Consider the following 19,576-nt stretch of genomic DNA (forward strand, 5'->3'; position numbering starts at 1 on the left):
GCAATCCAAACATAGGAAGACTATTGAAGTCTTAAAAAAAATCCATATCAAGTTTTCAAAAGAATTAAATAAGTACACCAGGATTTTCCCCCTAATCTGGAAAATCATCATTTTGAATGTATAACATGATGAGAAGAAAACTGCATGGAGTTCCTATCCTTGCTCATTTCTTCAGTTTGGTGCTGAAAGATGACTTGCCTCCATCTCTAATCATACTAAGTGTCTTAGTCAGCTTTTCTGCTGCTTTGACTAAAAGATCTGACCAGAAAAATTGTGAATTGTGAAGGGGGAAAAGTTTATTTAAGGGCTCATGGTTTCAGAGATCTCAATCCATAGACAGCCAGCTCCCTTCCTCTGGACTCCAGGTGAGATAGGAACAACATGGTGGAAGAGCATGGCAGAGGGAAACAGCTCAGATGGTGATGAGGAATCAGAGAGAAAGATTTCACTTGCCAGATACAAATATATACCCAAAGCCACGCCCTAATTCACACCTCCTCCAGCCATGTCCTACCACTTCATTTTCCACTCAGTTAATCCCATCAAGGGATTAATTCCCTGATTGGGTTAAGGCTCTTCCAACCCAATCATTTCTCTTGCATTGTCTCACACATGAGCTTTTGGGGGACATCTCACATCCAAACCATAACACTGAGCTTTCTGGGACTGTTTTCAAAGTTCCTGCCTGAATGGCTCACATATTCCTTGGAGGATGAGAAGGGGATGAGATTAGACATACTATTAATATTTTTATATATTTATTGTCTTCTTTTTAAAAAGTTGTTGTGAATATTTAGACCTATGGCACCATTTTAGGTATATAATGACTCAGAGTACATTAGACTTCCCTGAGAATAAATTCCAGTAAGTGAAAAATCTCAGTAATGTTTGTAATCCACTCTGTGCTGTAATAGCAATATTCACTGGACCCTCCCAGTAATCATGAAAATAGGTCAGTAGGATCTGAACTCTTTCTCAGAGTGAGTTAACTGATGAAAGCCTCAAAGTGACATTTCCAAATACAACTACATTCTGATGTGCATTTTTAAGTCATTTGCATGAATTATGAGTTTCTCCCAGTGTTATAGTGAAGATTCTATCTCCCCTTCCTTTTATACTATCTTTGTCTGCTTTAATTTTTTTATTGTCTTTGCTTAAGCAGATTCACTTGAGAACAAAACTCAAAAACAGCAAACACACACACACACATACACACACACACACACACACACCCCACACACAACAAACAAAAAAACCAAAGCATTCTCAGTAGTTGTCCCTGCTCCTTTCTTACTGATTGTCCTGAGAGCCAGACTGCAGGCAGTTCCATAGCAGTCAAGGAGCTGAATACTTTCTACATCCCTTTTCTTCACATAACAATTATGAAAAGACTTAAAAAGGAACCGTCCTATCCCCTGCATTGTATGGAGCTGTTGTGTCTTGTAAATATTCAAAACTCAATGAATGCTTGTTGAACCAAATATTCCAGACTAATAGTCACATTTATGTGTCTTTTTTGTTGTTAAGTATTTTTAAATGTCTCTTCTGCACATTTTAACTTTGAACTCATTTCTCAGGACTTGGGGTATAATTTTTAGATTGTAAAATCCTTGCTACAAATGCAATTTACTACATTAAATATGCAAAGTGCAATTTTAGTAATACTAACCTAATATTTCTATAGATAGATCTAACTTATCAAAGCACAATAAACTAATTTCTTAAAATGTTTTTGGCATTTGTGACAATTAAAAGCTAGAACCATTCTATATTCAGTTATTGCTTTTTAAAAAAGTGTGACTTGCCAGAGATTATGAACAGTTTATTTTGTTTTTGTCACTGAAAATTATGTATCCAATACATTGGTTGTACCTCTTATGACTTTGTACCATGATAATAACCAACTTGCTTTTCTTTCAGTGTCAACATTTACATTCTAACTATAAAATTAAATCACATTTCATTTAATTGCAGCATTAAAGATTACAGGGTAACAGATGGATTTACTGATGATCACAATAATTCAAATTTTAACAAAACTTGCAATTTCAGTTTTCTGGCATATGATATATTTTATCAGCAACACAGTATTTTTCATTTTGAGATAACTGATATACTAAAATCTTAGAAATGACATTTTGTTAAGAATTTGGAGATAAGGCATATTGCATAGAAAGATAAATGCATCAGAATTAAATTAAGCGATCATTAGTTTTGAAAAACTGTACTTGCATGGATCTTTACACAATTTCCTCATGTAATTAGATCTCTGAACAAAATTAATATACTAAATTTCTTTTCACGTACATTTTAGAGTTTTCAGTTATTTGACTCATCCCGACTCTGACTCTTTTGTTTGCTCTAAGGAGGGACTTTTGAGATGTTATGGGTACACATCAGTTTGGCAGGCCTACAACATATATTTTAAGGCAGTTTGGTATCTTATGTAGATAGCTACTAAGATATAGCTTCTCATAATGTGTATTCTGTTCTAAATGATATAATAACTGTCACAACTGATTATGACTTGTTAGCAACTAATAAAACTCCCCATTTTTTAGTCTCTTTATAGAAATCTGTATAGCTTCACCACGAACCCCACTGAAGTAATTTTATTTTGCCAGTGAATACGTCAACGATTTTAAATTTACATTTATTATCCTCTTTAGCCACATGTGACCTACAATACCTATGATTCATTATTCCCTTCCCTTCCTTCCAGTGTACATGCATGATCAGACATTTCATTGAATTTGTTGTTAGATCTTCAACCCTTTTCACTCCTGTCTCCTTCCTTCCAGGCTGTCATAAACCCTGGCTAGTTACCTCTGTGCATCTACACCCACGAGTCCCAAGCACTACAGGATCCCAGGACAGACCCACACAGGCTGGTGCCCCCACTAACTGTTCAGCTATTCAGCCAGCCACAGGTCTACCCACAATGCACTGTGGCCCAGGAGCACACTTCCCCTTTCTGCTCAGGAGCTTTTTCAAAAAGGCATAAATGACCTTCCAGCCATCCACCTCACACCCTTTCCTGTTCTCACTTACTCCCAGCCTTTTCCTTTTACAACCTTACCTTAAACTGTCCGAGAAAATAATGTCATTATAATTATCAGTGCTTGTATTTGTTATTCAATACCCTGTCATACTGTGCCAAGAGCTTTTTTTTATCATATCATTCAGTCTTTCCTCAACCTAGCAAAATATACTCTACCAGTGGATCTCATATTTTCCAGATGAGATGAGTGAGAATTAGTTAAGTTCAATTCCTTGCCTTAAATCGAGTCAGGACCCAAGCTGGTTAATAAAATTCAGGTCTGGCACCTTAAACTTTCCTCAGAATTTCATCCTAACTACAGATGAGATTCTTTTTACCTCATCCTGTCCTGGTTTAGATCAGCATTTATTTCTATTCTTTACTCAGACAGTTCATTTGAGAGCTCTGGATCACTGCTAAGAAGATATCTCCCGCCCCTTCTCTTTACCTCCCTGCCCTCGGGCCTCAGAAGCATACAGCTGTTTCTACCTGTGCTACAACTCTCCCTCCATTCTTCCCTTCAGGGCAGGAAGACTCTTGTCTAGCTCTCAACTCCTGCTTCCTCTTAGGGCATTCTTTATGCATCCCCTCAGATGGCTTACTTGGGGTGCATTCACAAAGTGCTTTCAGTTCTCATCTTATTTGGCCTCTTTATGGCTCTTGATACTCTTGATCCCCCTCTTCCTTGTATCTCCTCCCTCTTCGTTTTCAGGACAGCATGCTACTCCTGGTTTTCTTCCTGATTTTCCTTCTGGTTTCCTGGTTAGTCTTCTCACTCTCCTTCATAGGCCCAAGAGTAACCTCAAATTTTATGCAAAATACCAGATGACATTTTTCTCCTGAAAAATCTGCTTAACTTAAAATCTCAAAGTTGTCTATGAATCAACAAAGTTTAAGATCTGTAGCCTACAATGTATGATAGTTGAGTGACCTCATACATGCCTTGTTTCAATTGCCACTCACATGCCAGCAGTGCTTATTTCTTATACCAATCTTATTTCTTGCCTTATCACACCTTCCTATAAAACATAAATGTCCTAAAAAATTGCATGCCGAATATGCTTCTAAAGTGAATTTATCATTTATACCATCAAAACTTCTCCTTCTCTGTTTTTTTTTTTCTCTGTGGTAGCATCACAAGATAGTTTTCAAAGTAGGATAACTGGGAATCATATTGCACTCTTTCTCCCCCTCTCCTTTTCCCAATTTCTTTTTCAGACTCCTGTGTCCACCCCATATCTCTTGGGCAGCAACTCTTCCTGTTTAGCTACAGCTGGTCTTGGTGTCTATGGTTTTAATCTGTACTCATCCCATCTATGTGCAGCAGTTCCCACTGGTCTCTTTGGTATGGGATCTAAAATTCAGCTACCTTCCCTTTTATGAAATCTTCCCAATTCTTCTCCATAATCTTTGAGGAAAACTAATCTCAACTTTTTGTGATACTACTTGAGATGTATCAGTGCACTGTAGTTTCCCCAAATATATATTATGCTCCCACTTACTTGGATTTCCTTCAGTGGACCATATTCCCATAACACTGTATTTGATTCCTTTGTCTGGAAGGTACTTATCTTAGTCTCTTTTGTGCTGCTATAATAGAATACCTGAGACTGGGTCATTAGGGGAAAAGAATAAACATAGAAATTGATGCTCTCAAAGTTCTAAAGCAGGAAATAGAAGGTGAAGGCACCAGCATCTCATAAATATTTTCTTACTGCATCCTCACATGGTGCAAACTGGAAGGACCAGAGAGAAGTGAACTCTGTATCCTCATATAACAGAAAAGCTGAAGAGAGAGAACCCACAGAGGACCTAAATGTGTAAATTTTCATAAATTTTTGTTTTTACAGCATTAATCCACTCTTGAGGGCAGAACCCTCCTTGACACCTCCTGTTTTAGTCATATTTTTTGTTGCTGTGACTAAAAGATCTAACCAGGACAATTTTAAAGGGGGAAAGATGCAGAATTCTAAAGCTGACAAGTGAATTCAGCAAAGTATCAGGATACAAAATCAACATTCATAAATCAATAGCTTATCTATACTCTAATAGTGATTCTGCTGAGAAAGAAATCAGGAAAGCTGTCCCTTTTACAATAACCTCAAAAAACAAAAAAATAAAATACTTGGGAATCAGTCTAAGGATTGAAAGATCTCTACAATGAAAGTTATAGAACACTGAAGAAATTGATTGAATAAATATCAGAAGATGGAAAGACTTCCTGTGTTCTTGGGTAGGCAGAATTATATTGTTGAAATGTCCAAGTGTTGCACAAATTATATTCTGTTTATGTATTGCAATTCTATAGAGATAAGTGATTTTTTTCTATTTGGAATTAAAAATAAATATTGAGTATAAGTTATTTTTTGTTAACATTTTATAGTGAAATAGAACTAATGACAAGAATCATATGAGCATCTTGACTATCAGTTTCATATATTAGGAACTTAAGATTCATTTGGAATTAAAAATATTCATACACTAACAAGGAAAATCCAGAGTTCCATGTTAGGTTTATTCCTTAGAATGAAATAATTAATGTTGATGAAGAACAGATGTATTACATATGTTTATTTCAATATTACATGTTTTCCATTTTTTCTGAAAGGGTCAGTTTCAGTTAATTATTTATAAGTTTTCCCTTTATGCTTTAAGTCATTTCCCTTGCACATTTAATGTATAAACACAACCCTTATTCATTTATTATTTAAGTGTTATTAAATCAGAGTGTAATGTTCACAGTGAAATACTTCATTGTGCTACTGGGTAATTCTTATAATTACATTTTTAAATTTATATATAACAGCAGAATGCATTACAACTCATACTACATATAAAGAGCTCAATTTTTCATATCTCTCATTGTATACATAGTATACTCACACCAATTCGTGTCATCGTACATGTACTTTGGATAATAATGTCCATCACATTCCACCATTATTAATAACCTTATGCCCCCTCCTTTCCCCTCTCACCCCTCTGCCCCATCTAGTGTTCGTCTATTCCTCCCACTATGAATCAGCTTCCTTATATCAAAGAAAACATTCAGCATTTGTTTTTTGGGGATTGGCTAACTTCACTTAGCATTATCTTCTGTAACTCCATCCATTTACCTGCAAATTCCATGATTTTATTTTCTTTCATTGCTGAGTAATATTCCATTGTGTATATATGCCACATTTTTTTTTATCCATTCATCTATTGAAGGGCATCTAGGTTGGTTCCACAATTTAGCTATTGTGAATTGTGCTGCTATAAACATTGATGTGGCTGTACTGCATTAACATTTTAATTTAATATTTTTTAAAAATCAATCCTGAAAGATTTTTTTAAAAAATTGTTTTTGCTCCAGTCATAATAGATGGTGAGACATACCAAAAGTATTGCTCTGTTATTTACCCTTTTAATAAATAACCCTGATTAAAGCCTATGTCCTTTTCCCCCAACCCCTCCAATGTGGGAATTAGCTGGTTAGTCGAGACTGGTCAAGTCTGTATACCAAGTTGATAAATTTGGTCCCTAGGGTATCCCTTGATAAGGCAAAACATTTGGCAATTCCATTTTTCCCCTTTAGCTGTTCAACATTCTGTATGAAGAACCTCCATTCTGTTTCTTTATCACTTGCCACCCTCTTCCTGCCCACATTCAAAGAATGTACTACATTTTATTATATTCTCACCAGAGAGCTAGTGTAATAAACTTATCAGTGCTAGGTTTTAGCATTCTAGGCATACTAATCTTAATTTGTTAGTCTTGTACATGCACTATGAGTTATATAATTTAGCTGTGGCCTCCTGAAATCATTCTCTTACATCAAAAGTTATTTAATTCAACAAATGTTTAGATAATATCTAAACAAATGACAGACATCTCTAGTTGTTGACATATAGAAGAAGCATTGCATAGTCTTTCAGTTTCTGGAATTCACTACCCTTAGGAAATGATGTATGTAAACATATAATACTATAATCTATTGAATACTTACCCTGTCCTATGTTTATTATGCATGTGATATTTGAAACACATTATATCTTGATTTCTCAGATGAGGAAACTGAGTTTTAGAAAGGTTAAGCAACTTGTTGAAGGTCACAGTCATCTGTTGATGGATATGGGATTTAAGCTGCCCTGTGTAAACTCTCATTGTAATCTGTGTACTGGGTCTCAGTGTACCACAGTACAAAGGTAGAGAGAGGTGGGGGTAAGAACTAACTCTCATTTTGGGAGACTGAGAAGTGACATCTGGGTTAGACTTTGGAAAATGAAGGCAATTTTACCAGGTGAACAGCATAAAGATAAATTTGAGATCCTGAAAATTTTAAACATTAGGAAAGGCTAATGAAGGAGATATTTTGAGGCAGAAAACATTTTATGTTACTGAAGACATTGTTGCTTTTAGTCATCAAAACAGGTTAGTTTTCTGAAAAATATTAAACCTTATGATAACTCTTTCATAATATCAAGTGTGTTTTTTCATATTTTTCCAATTAATATAACTGGAATCATAATATATGTTTTTGTGTGACTTGATTTTTTCGCTCAAAATAGTTTGTGAGAACCATTGATCTTGTGTGAGGCTGTAGTTTATTCATTTATTTCATTGCTGTATCAGTTTCATGAATTGCAAGTTTACCTAATATATAGGCACTGGGCTTTATTTGTTGCTTTGCTATTTTTTTTTTCTGTTGTGTGGTAATTCATTTTGTGAATTACAAATTTACCTAATATCAAGCTAGTGGACTTCTTAATAGTTTTATTTTTCCTATACAAGCAATGCCACAATAAAAACAATCATATACATGGGAATGAAAATCTGGGGTTTGGGGGTGTGTGCAGTGTGGAGTAGAGAAGTTTAGCTTCTGTGACTTGTGGTATGGTGTCCCATTCATAGTTATGCAAGTTTACATGGAGAGAGGAGATCTGTGGATCTAGTTAAGGTTGGTAATCAGTTGAGCTCAAGAGAGAGGTTTATCATGATTATCTAGGTAAGTTTCCTGTGATCACATGAACCCTTCAAAACAGATGAGAAAAGCCAGAAGAGGAAGTCAGAAAGATTGCAACAGGTAGGGAAGCCAAAAAGAATCAAAGCTTGAGAAGGACTTGAGCTGCCTTTGCTGACTTGAAGCTGTAGGGAGTCCTTGGAAATCATGCCCAGGAAATGAGTTCTGCCAACTGCTAATGAGCTTGGAAGTTAATTCTTTCCCAGATCCTGTAGATAGAAACCCAGACCTGCTGACACTTTTTATTTTTCAGCTTTGCAAAATCCTAAGCAGTGTGTGTAGCTGAGCCTGCAGAAATTTTGATCTACAAAATAGCCTGATAATGAATATTATTTTAGCCCATTAAGGTCTTGGTAATTTGTTAGGGCAACAATAGGAAAAATAGAAATAGGAAACTGAAACATTTTGGTAGCTGGAATTGAATGCTGCCGTAATCGAAAGCTAAAAGATTATAAGTAGCTTTTAAATCAAGGAGTGGGTTGAAGATGGGAGAATTTTGAAGAATGTGTTGGAAAAAAAAAATAGACTATCTTGAGCAGAGTTGATAAATTGGGAAACTCTCTGCCTTTTTAAATGCAAAAGACTCATGCAAGGAAAAAGATTGGAGATGTGACTACAACTCCTGCTAAAAAGTTACTGATATCTAAAAATGTTAGTATTCAGTCACTCAGAAGTCTCTTTGAAGAGGCCAAGTGACTCCTAAGTTCTCTCAGGTAGGAGTAATCCATTTGTAAACATCCAAAAATGGCCTGTGGAGGAGCTCTTGCCCATGACATGTGCAGGAGCCTCACAAAGAAGTGAAATTTGTGTTGCAGGCAGAAACACTGCTGCCTCAGACTGAATGAGCGGAGGAGAGTACAAATGAAAGTGGGCTGTCAGACCCCCTATATTCTACTGGCAGGATACCAGCTGAGAAGGCTAGCCAGTTGCAGTCTCTTGCTACCTTTTATGAAAAAGGAAGAACAACCCAGGGGTGCTGCCGTGAAAACTGATAGTATTCAGCTGGACTTTAAAACTCACCTTCTGCCTTTTCTTTCTTCCACGTTTGGACTGAATTGTCTACAGCTATTATCCTGTGTTTACATTTGGGGAGCAGGAAATTTGTTTCTTTAGAGACATGGGCCCTCTGTTTGATCTACTATAAAATATACCCATTGGATTTTATATTTCTGTTTTATTATTTATTATTTGTAATAAAATAGAAATACAGTAATAATAATCTAATGATATTTTTTTTAAAAAAAATTAAGTTGTAGATGAATACAATACCTTTATTTTATTTATTTATTTATTTTTATGTGGTACTGAGGATTGAATCCAGTGCCTCAAATGTGCTAGGCAAGTGCTCTACCACTTAGCCCCAGCTCCTAATGATAGTCACTATTGTTTATAGAATTTCTATTTGTTTTTTCCAAATATTCTTTTTTAAAAAAATTTCATTGTGTATATTTAAGGTGTACAGCATGATGTTATAGGATAATGTAGATAGTAAAAAGGTTACTTTTGTGAAGTAAATTCATGTATCTCTTCTCTCAGTAAACAGTTTCCTGTTTTTTGTGTTGATGTGTGGCAAGAACAGCTGAAATCTACTCAGTATGCAACTCATATGCAGTTTAATCTTGTTTCCATAATCTTGTAATTCATAAGATTTTCAGATTGGTCCATCCTAATATTTTCTGCTTTGTATTCTCTGGCTTAGATCTTCTCAGTTCCTCCTCTCTTTGACAATCACCATTTCCTTCTCTATCTCTGCATTTTTGAATAGTTAAAAATATTATTCATATGAGATAATGCAAGTATTTTTCTTTTGGGGACTGGCTTATTTCACTTAGCATAATGTTCTCAAGTTTCATCCATGTTGTGGCAAATGGATCTAGTTCATTATTAGGGATGCATAATATTCCTTTGTATGTATGTACCACTGTTTTTTAATCTATCATCTGTCAGTAGGTACTTAGGTGTTTTCAATATCTTGGCTATCACAAATAGTGCTACAGTCAACACAGGAAAGTAGATACCTTTACTAAGTGGCCATTTTATTTCCTTTGAGTACATACCAAGAGGAGCGATTGCTGGGTCATATGGTAGTTCTGTATTAACTTCTTAGAAACATCCATAGTGTTTTCCATAGTGGCCATACAAATGTAAGTCACTACCAACCAATGTTCAAGAATTCTCTTTTGCAAATGTTCACCAATATTCATTATCTTTTGCCTTTTTGATAATTATCATCCTAACAATGAGTATGTGGTGCTATCTTATAGGCTTGATTTGCGTGGTGATTAATGATATTGTGTAGCTTTTCATATACTTGTTGGTCATTGTTATGTCTTCTTTGGAGAATGGAGAAATGTTTTTTATTTCATTTGAGTTTCACATGTTCTCTAAAAATTTTAGATGCTGACCTCTTATCAAATCCATGGTGTGCAAATAATTTTTCCCATTATGTAGGTTGCTCTTTCATTTTGTTAATTGCTTCCTTTGCTGTGCAGAAGCTTTTTAACTCGATATAGTCATGTTGATTTATTTTTGCTTTAATGGCCTAAGCTTTTGATGTGACATCCAAAATACCATTGCCAATGCCAATATCCAGGAGCTTTTATCTTATGTTATCTTGTAGTAGTGTTATACTTTCTGTTCTTATATTTAGGTCTTTTATCCATCTTCAAGTTGATTTTTTTTGTTTGTAATAAGATAATCATACACTTTCATTCTTTTTTATGTGGAAATCTACTTTTATCACCACTATTTATTGAAGAGACTTGTCTATTTTCCATTTGTCCTGTTGGTGCCTATGTCAAAAGCTGGTTGACTTTGTATGTTTGAATTCATTTATGGGATCTCAATGGTGTTTCAAGTGTTCTTAGTTATTTTTATAACCCTTTGCTAATTATCACATTTCCATTCTTCTAAATTTTTGGTAAATTATACATGCTTATATTTTTGGTACTGTGAATAATACTTTCAGTATTCTAAATCTGTGTTTGATTCTGTAACCAATTGTTTTGGAGATTCCAATACATAGTGCATTTGTCCTTGAGTATTTTGTGATATGTAAAAATAAGCCTTAAGTGTACTTTTGAAACTTTTAGTGTGAAAATATTTTAGCATCCAATTTAAAAGCAAACCTGCTTTTACCAGGCACCTATGATCAATTGAATTAAACCGAATTCTTGAAGTTTTGATTAACTACTCACTCACGTGGTAGCAATTAAGGCAGTAAGCCTCATTGAGTTCTAAATTATTAGAACTGCTTTTTTCTCACTTATTCATCTAGTTTTAAGGCAGTGATTTATTTTGTAAGTCCTTCCAAAGTGAATGTTTGTATGAAATTCATGCTGTGGTCAAGCAATCTAGTCATTAAGACTCAAACTTTCTGCTGAACTCCCACTTTGGGTGTTCCTCTTTCTCCCCTCTCTTATCTCTATGCACTAAAAAACCATTAAGAAAAAAAAAGAAGGGGGAGGTAAAGGAGAAGCCCAAGAACAAATTCCCCTGGATTCATTTCAGCTTCTAATTGGTCCTTGCTTTCCTGCCAGGTTATCAGAACATTTATCTAAACCTTGACATATTTTATTCAGGATTTTGTAGTATTTCCAGGTAGATGCTCAGTCCATATGCTTAGTTTGTCACCATGCTGAATATGCAAATCTGTGATTAACAATAGAAAGAAGAAAAGAAAGTTACTACTGGGTTAGAAAAAATAAGGCACACTGAAGGATGCTAAAAATGATGTATGCAATATTTTAAGAAAAATGTGCACAGTTAGATTAATTGAGCTGTTAGTCATAAAGATCCAAAGAAATTGAAGATTCTGACATGTGCAATTTACCTGATGGGGAGTAAGGATGTGGTGGAGACCAGATTTTGTGACAATTTATTGCACAACCTATGAGCTGGCATTGTTAGTATAAGCCTGAGTGGCATGCTCCAGACGATTTCTGAGAACAAAAAGAGAGGATGCAATAGGTTTCAAGTGAACATAATTTATATTAATATATTTGCAACCCCTAGTATTATAACTTTCTATTATTTCACCTTGTTCTCAATCATGATATTCAGACTACAATTGTATACTTTGAGATAAGAGGGGTAAGGAACTGGTTGCATATATGTTGTAATAAATTATTGGGAATGAATTATATTTTTGAAGACAAAAGTGCTTTTGTTGCTACCATTTGTAGTTCCCAAGACACACAGGAGGGTCTGGGATATGGTTCATGACAGGGCAAAGAAGCACAACATACACCATTAGAGTGTTAGGATTGCTCTTTGGAAACTTCTCATGGAATTGTCTGTATGTTTCCTTATATAAGTAGGGAAACTATGTTGATCAGCTTAATACTACTGTGACAAAAATAAAAACTGCCATTAACTTATAAAACATAAAGGTTTACTTTGTTTCACACTTCTGGTGATCCATGGTTTTGGATCCCTGGCAAAAGTGATGCATCATGGTGAGAGTTATATTAGAGCATACTAGTATACTATGTCCCTCCTGACCCTGGAAGTAAAGTAAGACAGGAAGGGGCCATGTTCCCACAATCCTCTTTGAGAGCATATCCCCAATGACCTAAGAACTTTCTACTAAGCTAAAATCCATAGCACACTGGGACTGATTTTTTAACCTTGGTGCACCACCCTGGGACTGATTTTTTTTAACACATTGAACTCTGGGGGACATTTTTCCAAACCATAGGCACTGTATACAATCTTGCATGTAAGAATATTGACTTTGTTCTTGGAGTCAGCTGGAAAGCCAAAGCATGTAGAGATTAAATTTAGTGCGTATTTTATTTTGCTTAGGTTTGCTTATATATTACATGCTTGCTTACATAATGTGTACCTGCCATGCGTAGATGTTTAACTCTGTGGATTAGTAAGAGGTTTATGTCATGACATTTGCTGCCATAGAACTTACCAACTTGAAAAAAGAAGGGTCAAAATATGTGATTTTAACAATTTAGGATTAATTAAATGCTAATCTGTATGGTACTAACTTCAAGTGCAAGTAAGTATACAGTAAAGGCATAAGATTTTCCTGGAACTTCATCTTGGGTTATGGAAAATTTGAGACATGTAGGGAACAATTACCAAGCTATGGTATGTCAGATCCAGGCAGTGAACACAAAGAGAAGAGAAGCACAAATAAGGAGCCTTTTTGATGAAAGAAGAGGGAAATAGTAGAAGGCAAGATTTCAGGTAGTTTTTTTTTTTTTTCACCTATATATAGTATTGAACTATGTGAATATACAGAAATAATTGTCATTTATCTTCCTAAAAATTGATAATAGGGGTGGTACTTGATTTCCTTGTGTTTTGCTGGGATGAACAGTTCTACTTTAAATATACCTTTACACATCTCAGTGTTGTACACAACAGCAAATAACTGATAACAATTGGAATTTTGCATAGAACAAATACATTGTAACTTGGTGCAGACAATGTCAATGTGTTTTCCTTAATGGTTGCTATATGAGCTACTCGATCTTTTTTAAATATATAATTGTTCTTTTTAAATTTTTAAATATGTTTTAATTAGGTATACGTGTCAGTAGAATGCATTTATGCACTTTGATATATCATACATAGATGGGATATAATTTCTCATTTTTCTGAGTGTACATGTTGCAGAATTATATCAGTCATGGAGTCACATATAAATGTACAATAATAATGTATGTTTCATTCTACTATCTTTCCTATCCCCACATCCCCTCACCCAAGCAGGTTTTTAATACCATAGTTGAAACCTTAAGACACCATAAGGGAAAGTTTTGTTATAGTACACTGTGTTATGTATGGTATATGTTAGACAATACAGAGATATTGAAGATTCTCGAGCAGAGGAATAACATGTTGAAGTGATGTGAAAAGTTTAGCTTAATCGATAGATGTGGATCTCTATAGGATAAACTAAGGGTTGAGCCTGGGAATTTATTTTGTTAGAGAAGAGTCATCTATTAGTAGTATGCTCTGTATTGATCACATGAAAATATAGCATATTAATTTATATTGGATATTAATATAAGGGATTAATGTAGATAAATATATTTTTGTTGTTCTAGAGGAATTCCAGGGAGGAAGTGTGGTACCATCATACTTACAGCTGAGGAATTAAACTGTTGCAGGGTGAGTAAATATTTCTTTGTTTAAAGTCATTTTTAATGCTTCTTTGAAATACTTTTTCTGAAATTCCACTTAAATAATTAATTCTCAAGTAATCTTAGCAAAAAAATTTGAAATTAAGTGTTATATCATTCTATTATTCATAAAATATTACTCCTGATATTTAGAACTTTGACCAGAGAAACTATAGTTAATAAGCTTTTTAAAGAATAAAAAGTATTAAACTAAAAACCATTATCAATATCTCTTTTTCTAGGCATTATTATAAGGTATTGTCAGTTACACCAATTGGTTCAGTTCCTGAAAGAAATTTGGCAGATTTATATCTAATTTTATTTTTTTAATTAATGAATTTATTTATTAGTTCTATAGAGTTATACATGACAGTAGAATCCATTTTGATATAATTATAAAAACATGTAATATACCTTAGTCTAGTTGGGTCCCCATACTTGTGTATGTACATGATGATGAGATTAACTTTGATGTGAGATTCATTCATTCCACTGTCTTCCCTTTTCCTATCCCTCCCCTTTCTTCTCTCCATCCCCCATTGCCTGATCTATCTTTTTCCCCTCTCCCCTCTTATTGTGGGTTAATTTCTACATATCAGAGAAAACATTCAACGTTTGTCTTTTGGGGACTGGCTTATTTCACTTACCATGATAGTATCCAGATCCACGCATTTACTGGTAAATGTTTATTTATGCCTAATTTTGAAGGAATTTGCTCTTTTTTTAACCTTTATTTTATTTATTTTTATGTGGCGCTGAGGTTTGAACCCAGTGCCTCACACATGCTAGGTGAGCACTCTACCACGGAGCCACTATCCCCTTGAAGGAACATTTCTGATCACTCGATTTAGCCTTTCTGTACAAGTATTTCTCCTCATATTTCTAACAGAATTACCCCAGAATTTATACTGGTTCCATCTTCTGCTAGCTTGGGAAGTTCATATTTGAAGAAAGGACCAACTGCCACTAGAAATGGGAGTTTGACTTGTAGAGTACATTGACTGTATTTTTAGAAAAGTGTTATTTTTAGTTGTGATTTGCTGATACACCTATTGACTCATCTTCAATAATTTCACTCTCAACAAGAAATGGGGTGATAGCTGTGACACTCTGCAGTGGAGGTAATGATGGCTTGCTGAATCCACTGTCAATATTATCTGCTTAAAATGTGGCCCGGTGAATCTCTGGGAATTGTTATTTCTGGAAGGAAAAAAAAAAGTTTGCCCTAGATTATACCTCTAGGGCTTTTTATTTTCAATGTCTGCTTGATGATTTTAGGAACAGAGACTTCCGAAGAATACCAAAAACTTAATACTTTCACTTTAGCATCAATTTTTATATAGAGTAACAGTGTTTTATTCTCTTGAGGATTTTTAGATTTTAGATAATACAATGGATTTATTTTACAATATATTTCTGAGACAATCTTATCATAAAACTACAATATTATTGACTAGGAAATGATAGGAACTGAGTATTTAAATTGATTACATAGTTTTGGGATCCTAATGGGCAAGGGAGGAGGAAAAGGTGAAATAATCACAGGAAACAAAATCATAGGAGAGTATTAAAACAGGCTTAATTCTGAAGGGAATTAAATAAGAATCAAGCAAAAATGTTAGAATCTTAGGAGCTAAAAACTCTTGCAAATTGAGGATTTTTGTTTTTATCATCCTCCCAATGTCTTTGTCTTCTTACGCTGTCTACAAACACTACTTTTATCATCTGTAAAAACCCAGAAACTACCTGCAGTATTAAAATCCCTCACACTGAAATAGAATTTTAGTCATACTATGAGTTTGTACTTTGTATTATCAACTTACTGGACTACTTCAAGTTTTACTTTCCATATTTAAAGGAAAAAAAAAATAAAACATGTGAATCAGCTACTGAAATATCTTCAAAAATTCTTTGAGCTCTGATAATTGACCCATAGCATTAAATTTGATAAAACAGTGTACATAAAAGTAATTTGTATGTTTTTATAATGCCTTACAAAAATAGTATCATTATTTAAATGCAGAAATACTCTCTTCTCCCCACTGTCCTCGTTTTTTTTTTTTTTTTTTTTTTTGTTAAAGTGGCCTGATGACTTGAAGTAGTCATATTTTATGCTTCTTGTCTCTGAATTCATATATGTTTGTGATAATATGTGCTTTGCAGAATAATAAAGGAGGGCGGAGAAAAGGAAGTTCATGGTCAATAAGATACATGTCCTTTATGGGAATATTAATATGCTAGTTTGTCAAAACCTTGAGTTCATTAAGATAGTTCTGTTTTAAATTTGCCATGAACACACTGTTATAAGTTCTGTTTCAAATAGAATTAAGGTCCCAAAGTATAGGTTGAGCAGAGATGTTCAGGTTGTATCTTAAATATCTTTCATGTTCAATTCTATTGTATTACTTAGAAGAATGTGGAAATTCTTCATGGTTTCCATGCAAATGAAGTAGAACTTGTTACTTGTTGATCTGGGTACTTTCCCCTTTTCTACTGTGAAAGCTTGAAGAACATCTGAGAGGAGAGAGAGAGAGAGAGAGAGAGAGAGAGAGAGAGAGAGAGAGAGAATGAGAGAATTTTTTAATGTTTATTTTTTAGTTTTCAGTGGACACAACAACATCTTTATTTTATTTTTATGTGGTGCTGAGGCCACAGCGCCCTGTGCATGCCAGGTGAGCATGCTACCGCTTGAGCCACATCCCCAATCCCTCAATGTATATTCTTTAAGTTCTTAGTTATAGCCTTAGATTCTTAGTTATAGCCTTATGATGGTCAGCATCATTAATAATAAACCTAGAAACAGAATTTCATTCTATACTAATATAGTGGATGCACAAGTGTGTTCAAAATAGTGTTTACGGAAGAATTAAGTTCTTTTTGAATTTATATTTTAGGGAATTTTTAAAATATCAAACATTATCACTTAGAATTTTAAATGAAATAATTTTATTTCACACTCAACACCATAGAAAGCTACATTTCTTTTTTCTTTCAAACAAGCATTGGTTGTTAACTTGTACAGTGAGCCTAAGCTTTAGAGTCTAAGTGCCTGAATTTCATTCTTGTCTCTTTTGCTAGTCAGCTGAGGAATGTTATATACTTAGATCTTTAATTTCTGCAATTTAAAGGCTACTATCCTGTTTTAAAAATCAGTTTATTGAGGTGGATTGACATACAGAAAGCTCTATATATTTAATGTGTGCAACTTGATGAATGGAGATGAATATATACTTGTGAAACTCAGCACAATCTATACTATAAACTATCTTAAGTTTCTCCCAACTTCTTTATTGTTGTTGTAATATGAACACTTAAGATCTACCTTTTTAGCAAATTTTTAAATATGCAATACAGTATTGTTAACCATAAACACCACATTGTTCAGTAAATCTCTAGGACTATTCATCCTGCAAAACAAACTTTGTGCCTTTTGACTGATACCTTACAGTTTTCTCCTTCTCTCAATCCTTGCAACCATCCTTCTACTTGTTGCTTCTGTGAGTTTTCTATTTTAGATTCCTTGTATAAGTGGCATTGTGTACTATTTATCTTTCTATGTCCAGCTTATTTCACTTACGTAATATTTTTTTGGGTTCATCTATGCTATCAAAAATAACAGGATTTCCTTCCTTTATAAGGTTGAATAATATAATATTCCTTCTCTCACTCTCTCTGACACACACACACACACACACACACACACTCACACACCCCTAAAACAAAACAAACAACAAAAAACCTTCAAGTACACGCACACATTTCTGGAAATTCCTTCACTGAAGGGCCAGTTAGGTTGCTTCTGTATCTTAGCTATTGTGAACAAAGGGTACAGATATCTCTTTGAGATGCTGTTTTAAATTTCTGTTGCTATGAACCCAGAAATGGAATTGCTGAATCATTGAGTAATTCTATTTTTCATTTATTGAGGAACTTCCATACTGTTTTCCATGGTATCTATACTAATTTGCATTTCTACCAACAGCTATAAGGATTTTTTTTCTATATCCTTATCAACACTTGTAACCTTTTCTCTGTGCATTTTCGTAATAGCTATTTTAACAAGGGTGAGATGGTATCTCATTGTAGTTTTAGTTTATCTTTCTCTGATGATCAGTGATATTTGGACTCTTTCATGTACCTTGTTGGCTACTTGTATGTCTTCTTTGGAGAATTGTCTATCTAGTTCCCTGGCCCATTTTTTAAATTGAGTTGGTATTTTTTTTCTTTCTCTTACTGAGTTGTAGAGTTTTGTTTCTTTTATTTTTTTTTTTTTATAGTTTGGAGATTAACCCTTCATCACTTATTTGTTTCACAAGTATTTTGTCCCATTCTGTAGTTGCCTGTTTATTTGATTGTTTACTATACAGAAACTTTTTATTTTCATGTAATTTTACTGGTCTATTTTTGCTTTTGTATTTTGTGTTTTGGGCATCAAATCCAAAAACAAAAAAATTATAGTTAATGTCAACAGCAAAAAAAACTTTCCCCATGTTCTTTTCCAAAAATTTAAGTATTCTTAATACCTCTTCCGGGTGGATACTATGTATGGAAAAAAAGGGCTTCATTTTAGGTACGTATAAATATTAAATTTATAAAAATGTTTATTTTTATTTGATAATCCTATTTTTCTTAACTTAGTATTATATACTTTTATTATCTAATGGAATGACAGTGAAAACTAATATCATTTAAGTCATACTGGGAATGTGTTTTAAAAGTAGCTTGAAAATATTCAGCAAAGAATATTTTTTGCTTTCATGATTAATGTCTTGACTCAGTAATATTTACAGAATGTTGTAATGTCCCAGGAGTGGTTGCTTGGAATGCAATGGTGAGAGGAGGTCCTTGTCTTTAAAGAACATTTAGTTAGGTGGAACCACAGACATTACCTAGCTGGCAATATACAGATAAATATATCATGATCTATTCTAAGTGATTCAGATGTATTATGAGGGAGTGCAGTGGGCATCTGATTTATATTGAGGAGGGGGTAACTGCATTCTTCTTTTAGAATGCAGCATTTAAACTCAGACCTAACAGGAGCAGTGGTTTGTCAGCCAAAGTGTAAGAATTCCAGCAGAGAGCACAGCTTGGGTAAGATTGGGAAAGAAATGTGTCCAGGTGTGATGACCAGGACTGGCAGTAGGGGATAACTGGGTTAAACCTTCCCCAGATATAGGTAAAAAAGACCTGTCAAAGCCCATTTGATGCTGGCTTTTGAAACAATGTTCAAAATTCTGCATTTATCCTAAATGCAAGGGAAATCCTTAAAGAACATTAAGCTGAGAGTAGCCTGATTTCTTTCATATTTGAAAAATCTTATTTTATCTGTTGAATGTTCAGAGAATGGATTGGACAAGGTCTAAAAGTTGAAGAAGGAGAAAGGAGTAG

General features: G+C 34.2%; 1 protein-coding gene across 1 annotated transcript in view; it reads left to right on the forward strand.

The window, feature by feature from the left end:
• Positions 1-19,576, forward strand: part of Cpne8 (copine 8) — a 204,357-nt gene that overhangs the window by 92,933 nt on the left and 91,848 nt on the right. The window contains exon 7 of the mRNA XM_027934231.3: positions 14,111-14,174. Within this exon, the coding sequence (XP_027790032.1) occupies positions 14,111-14,174 (64 nt within the window). The remainder of the gene's footprint in view (positions 1-14,110; positions 14,175-19,576) is intronic.

The sequence above is a fragment of the Marmota flaviventris genome, chromosome 3 (assembly GCF_047511675.1).
Source record: "Marmota flaviventris isolate mMarFla1 chromosome 3, mMarFla1.hap1, whole genome shotgun sequence".
Lineage (NCBI taxonomy): Eukaryota > Metazoa > Chordata > Mammalia > Rodentia > Sciuridae > Marmota > Marmota flaviventris.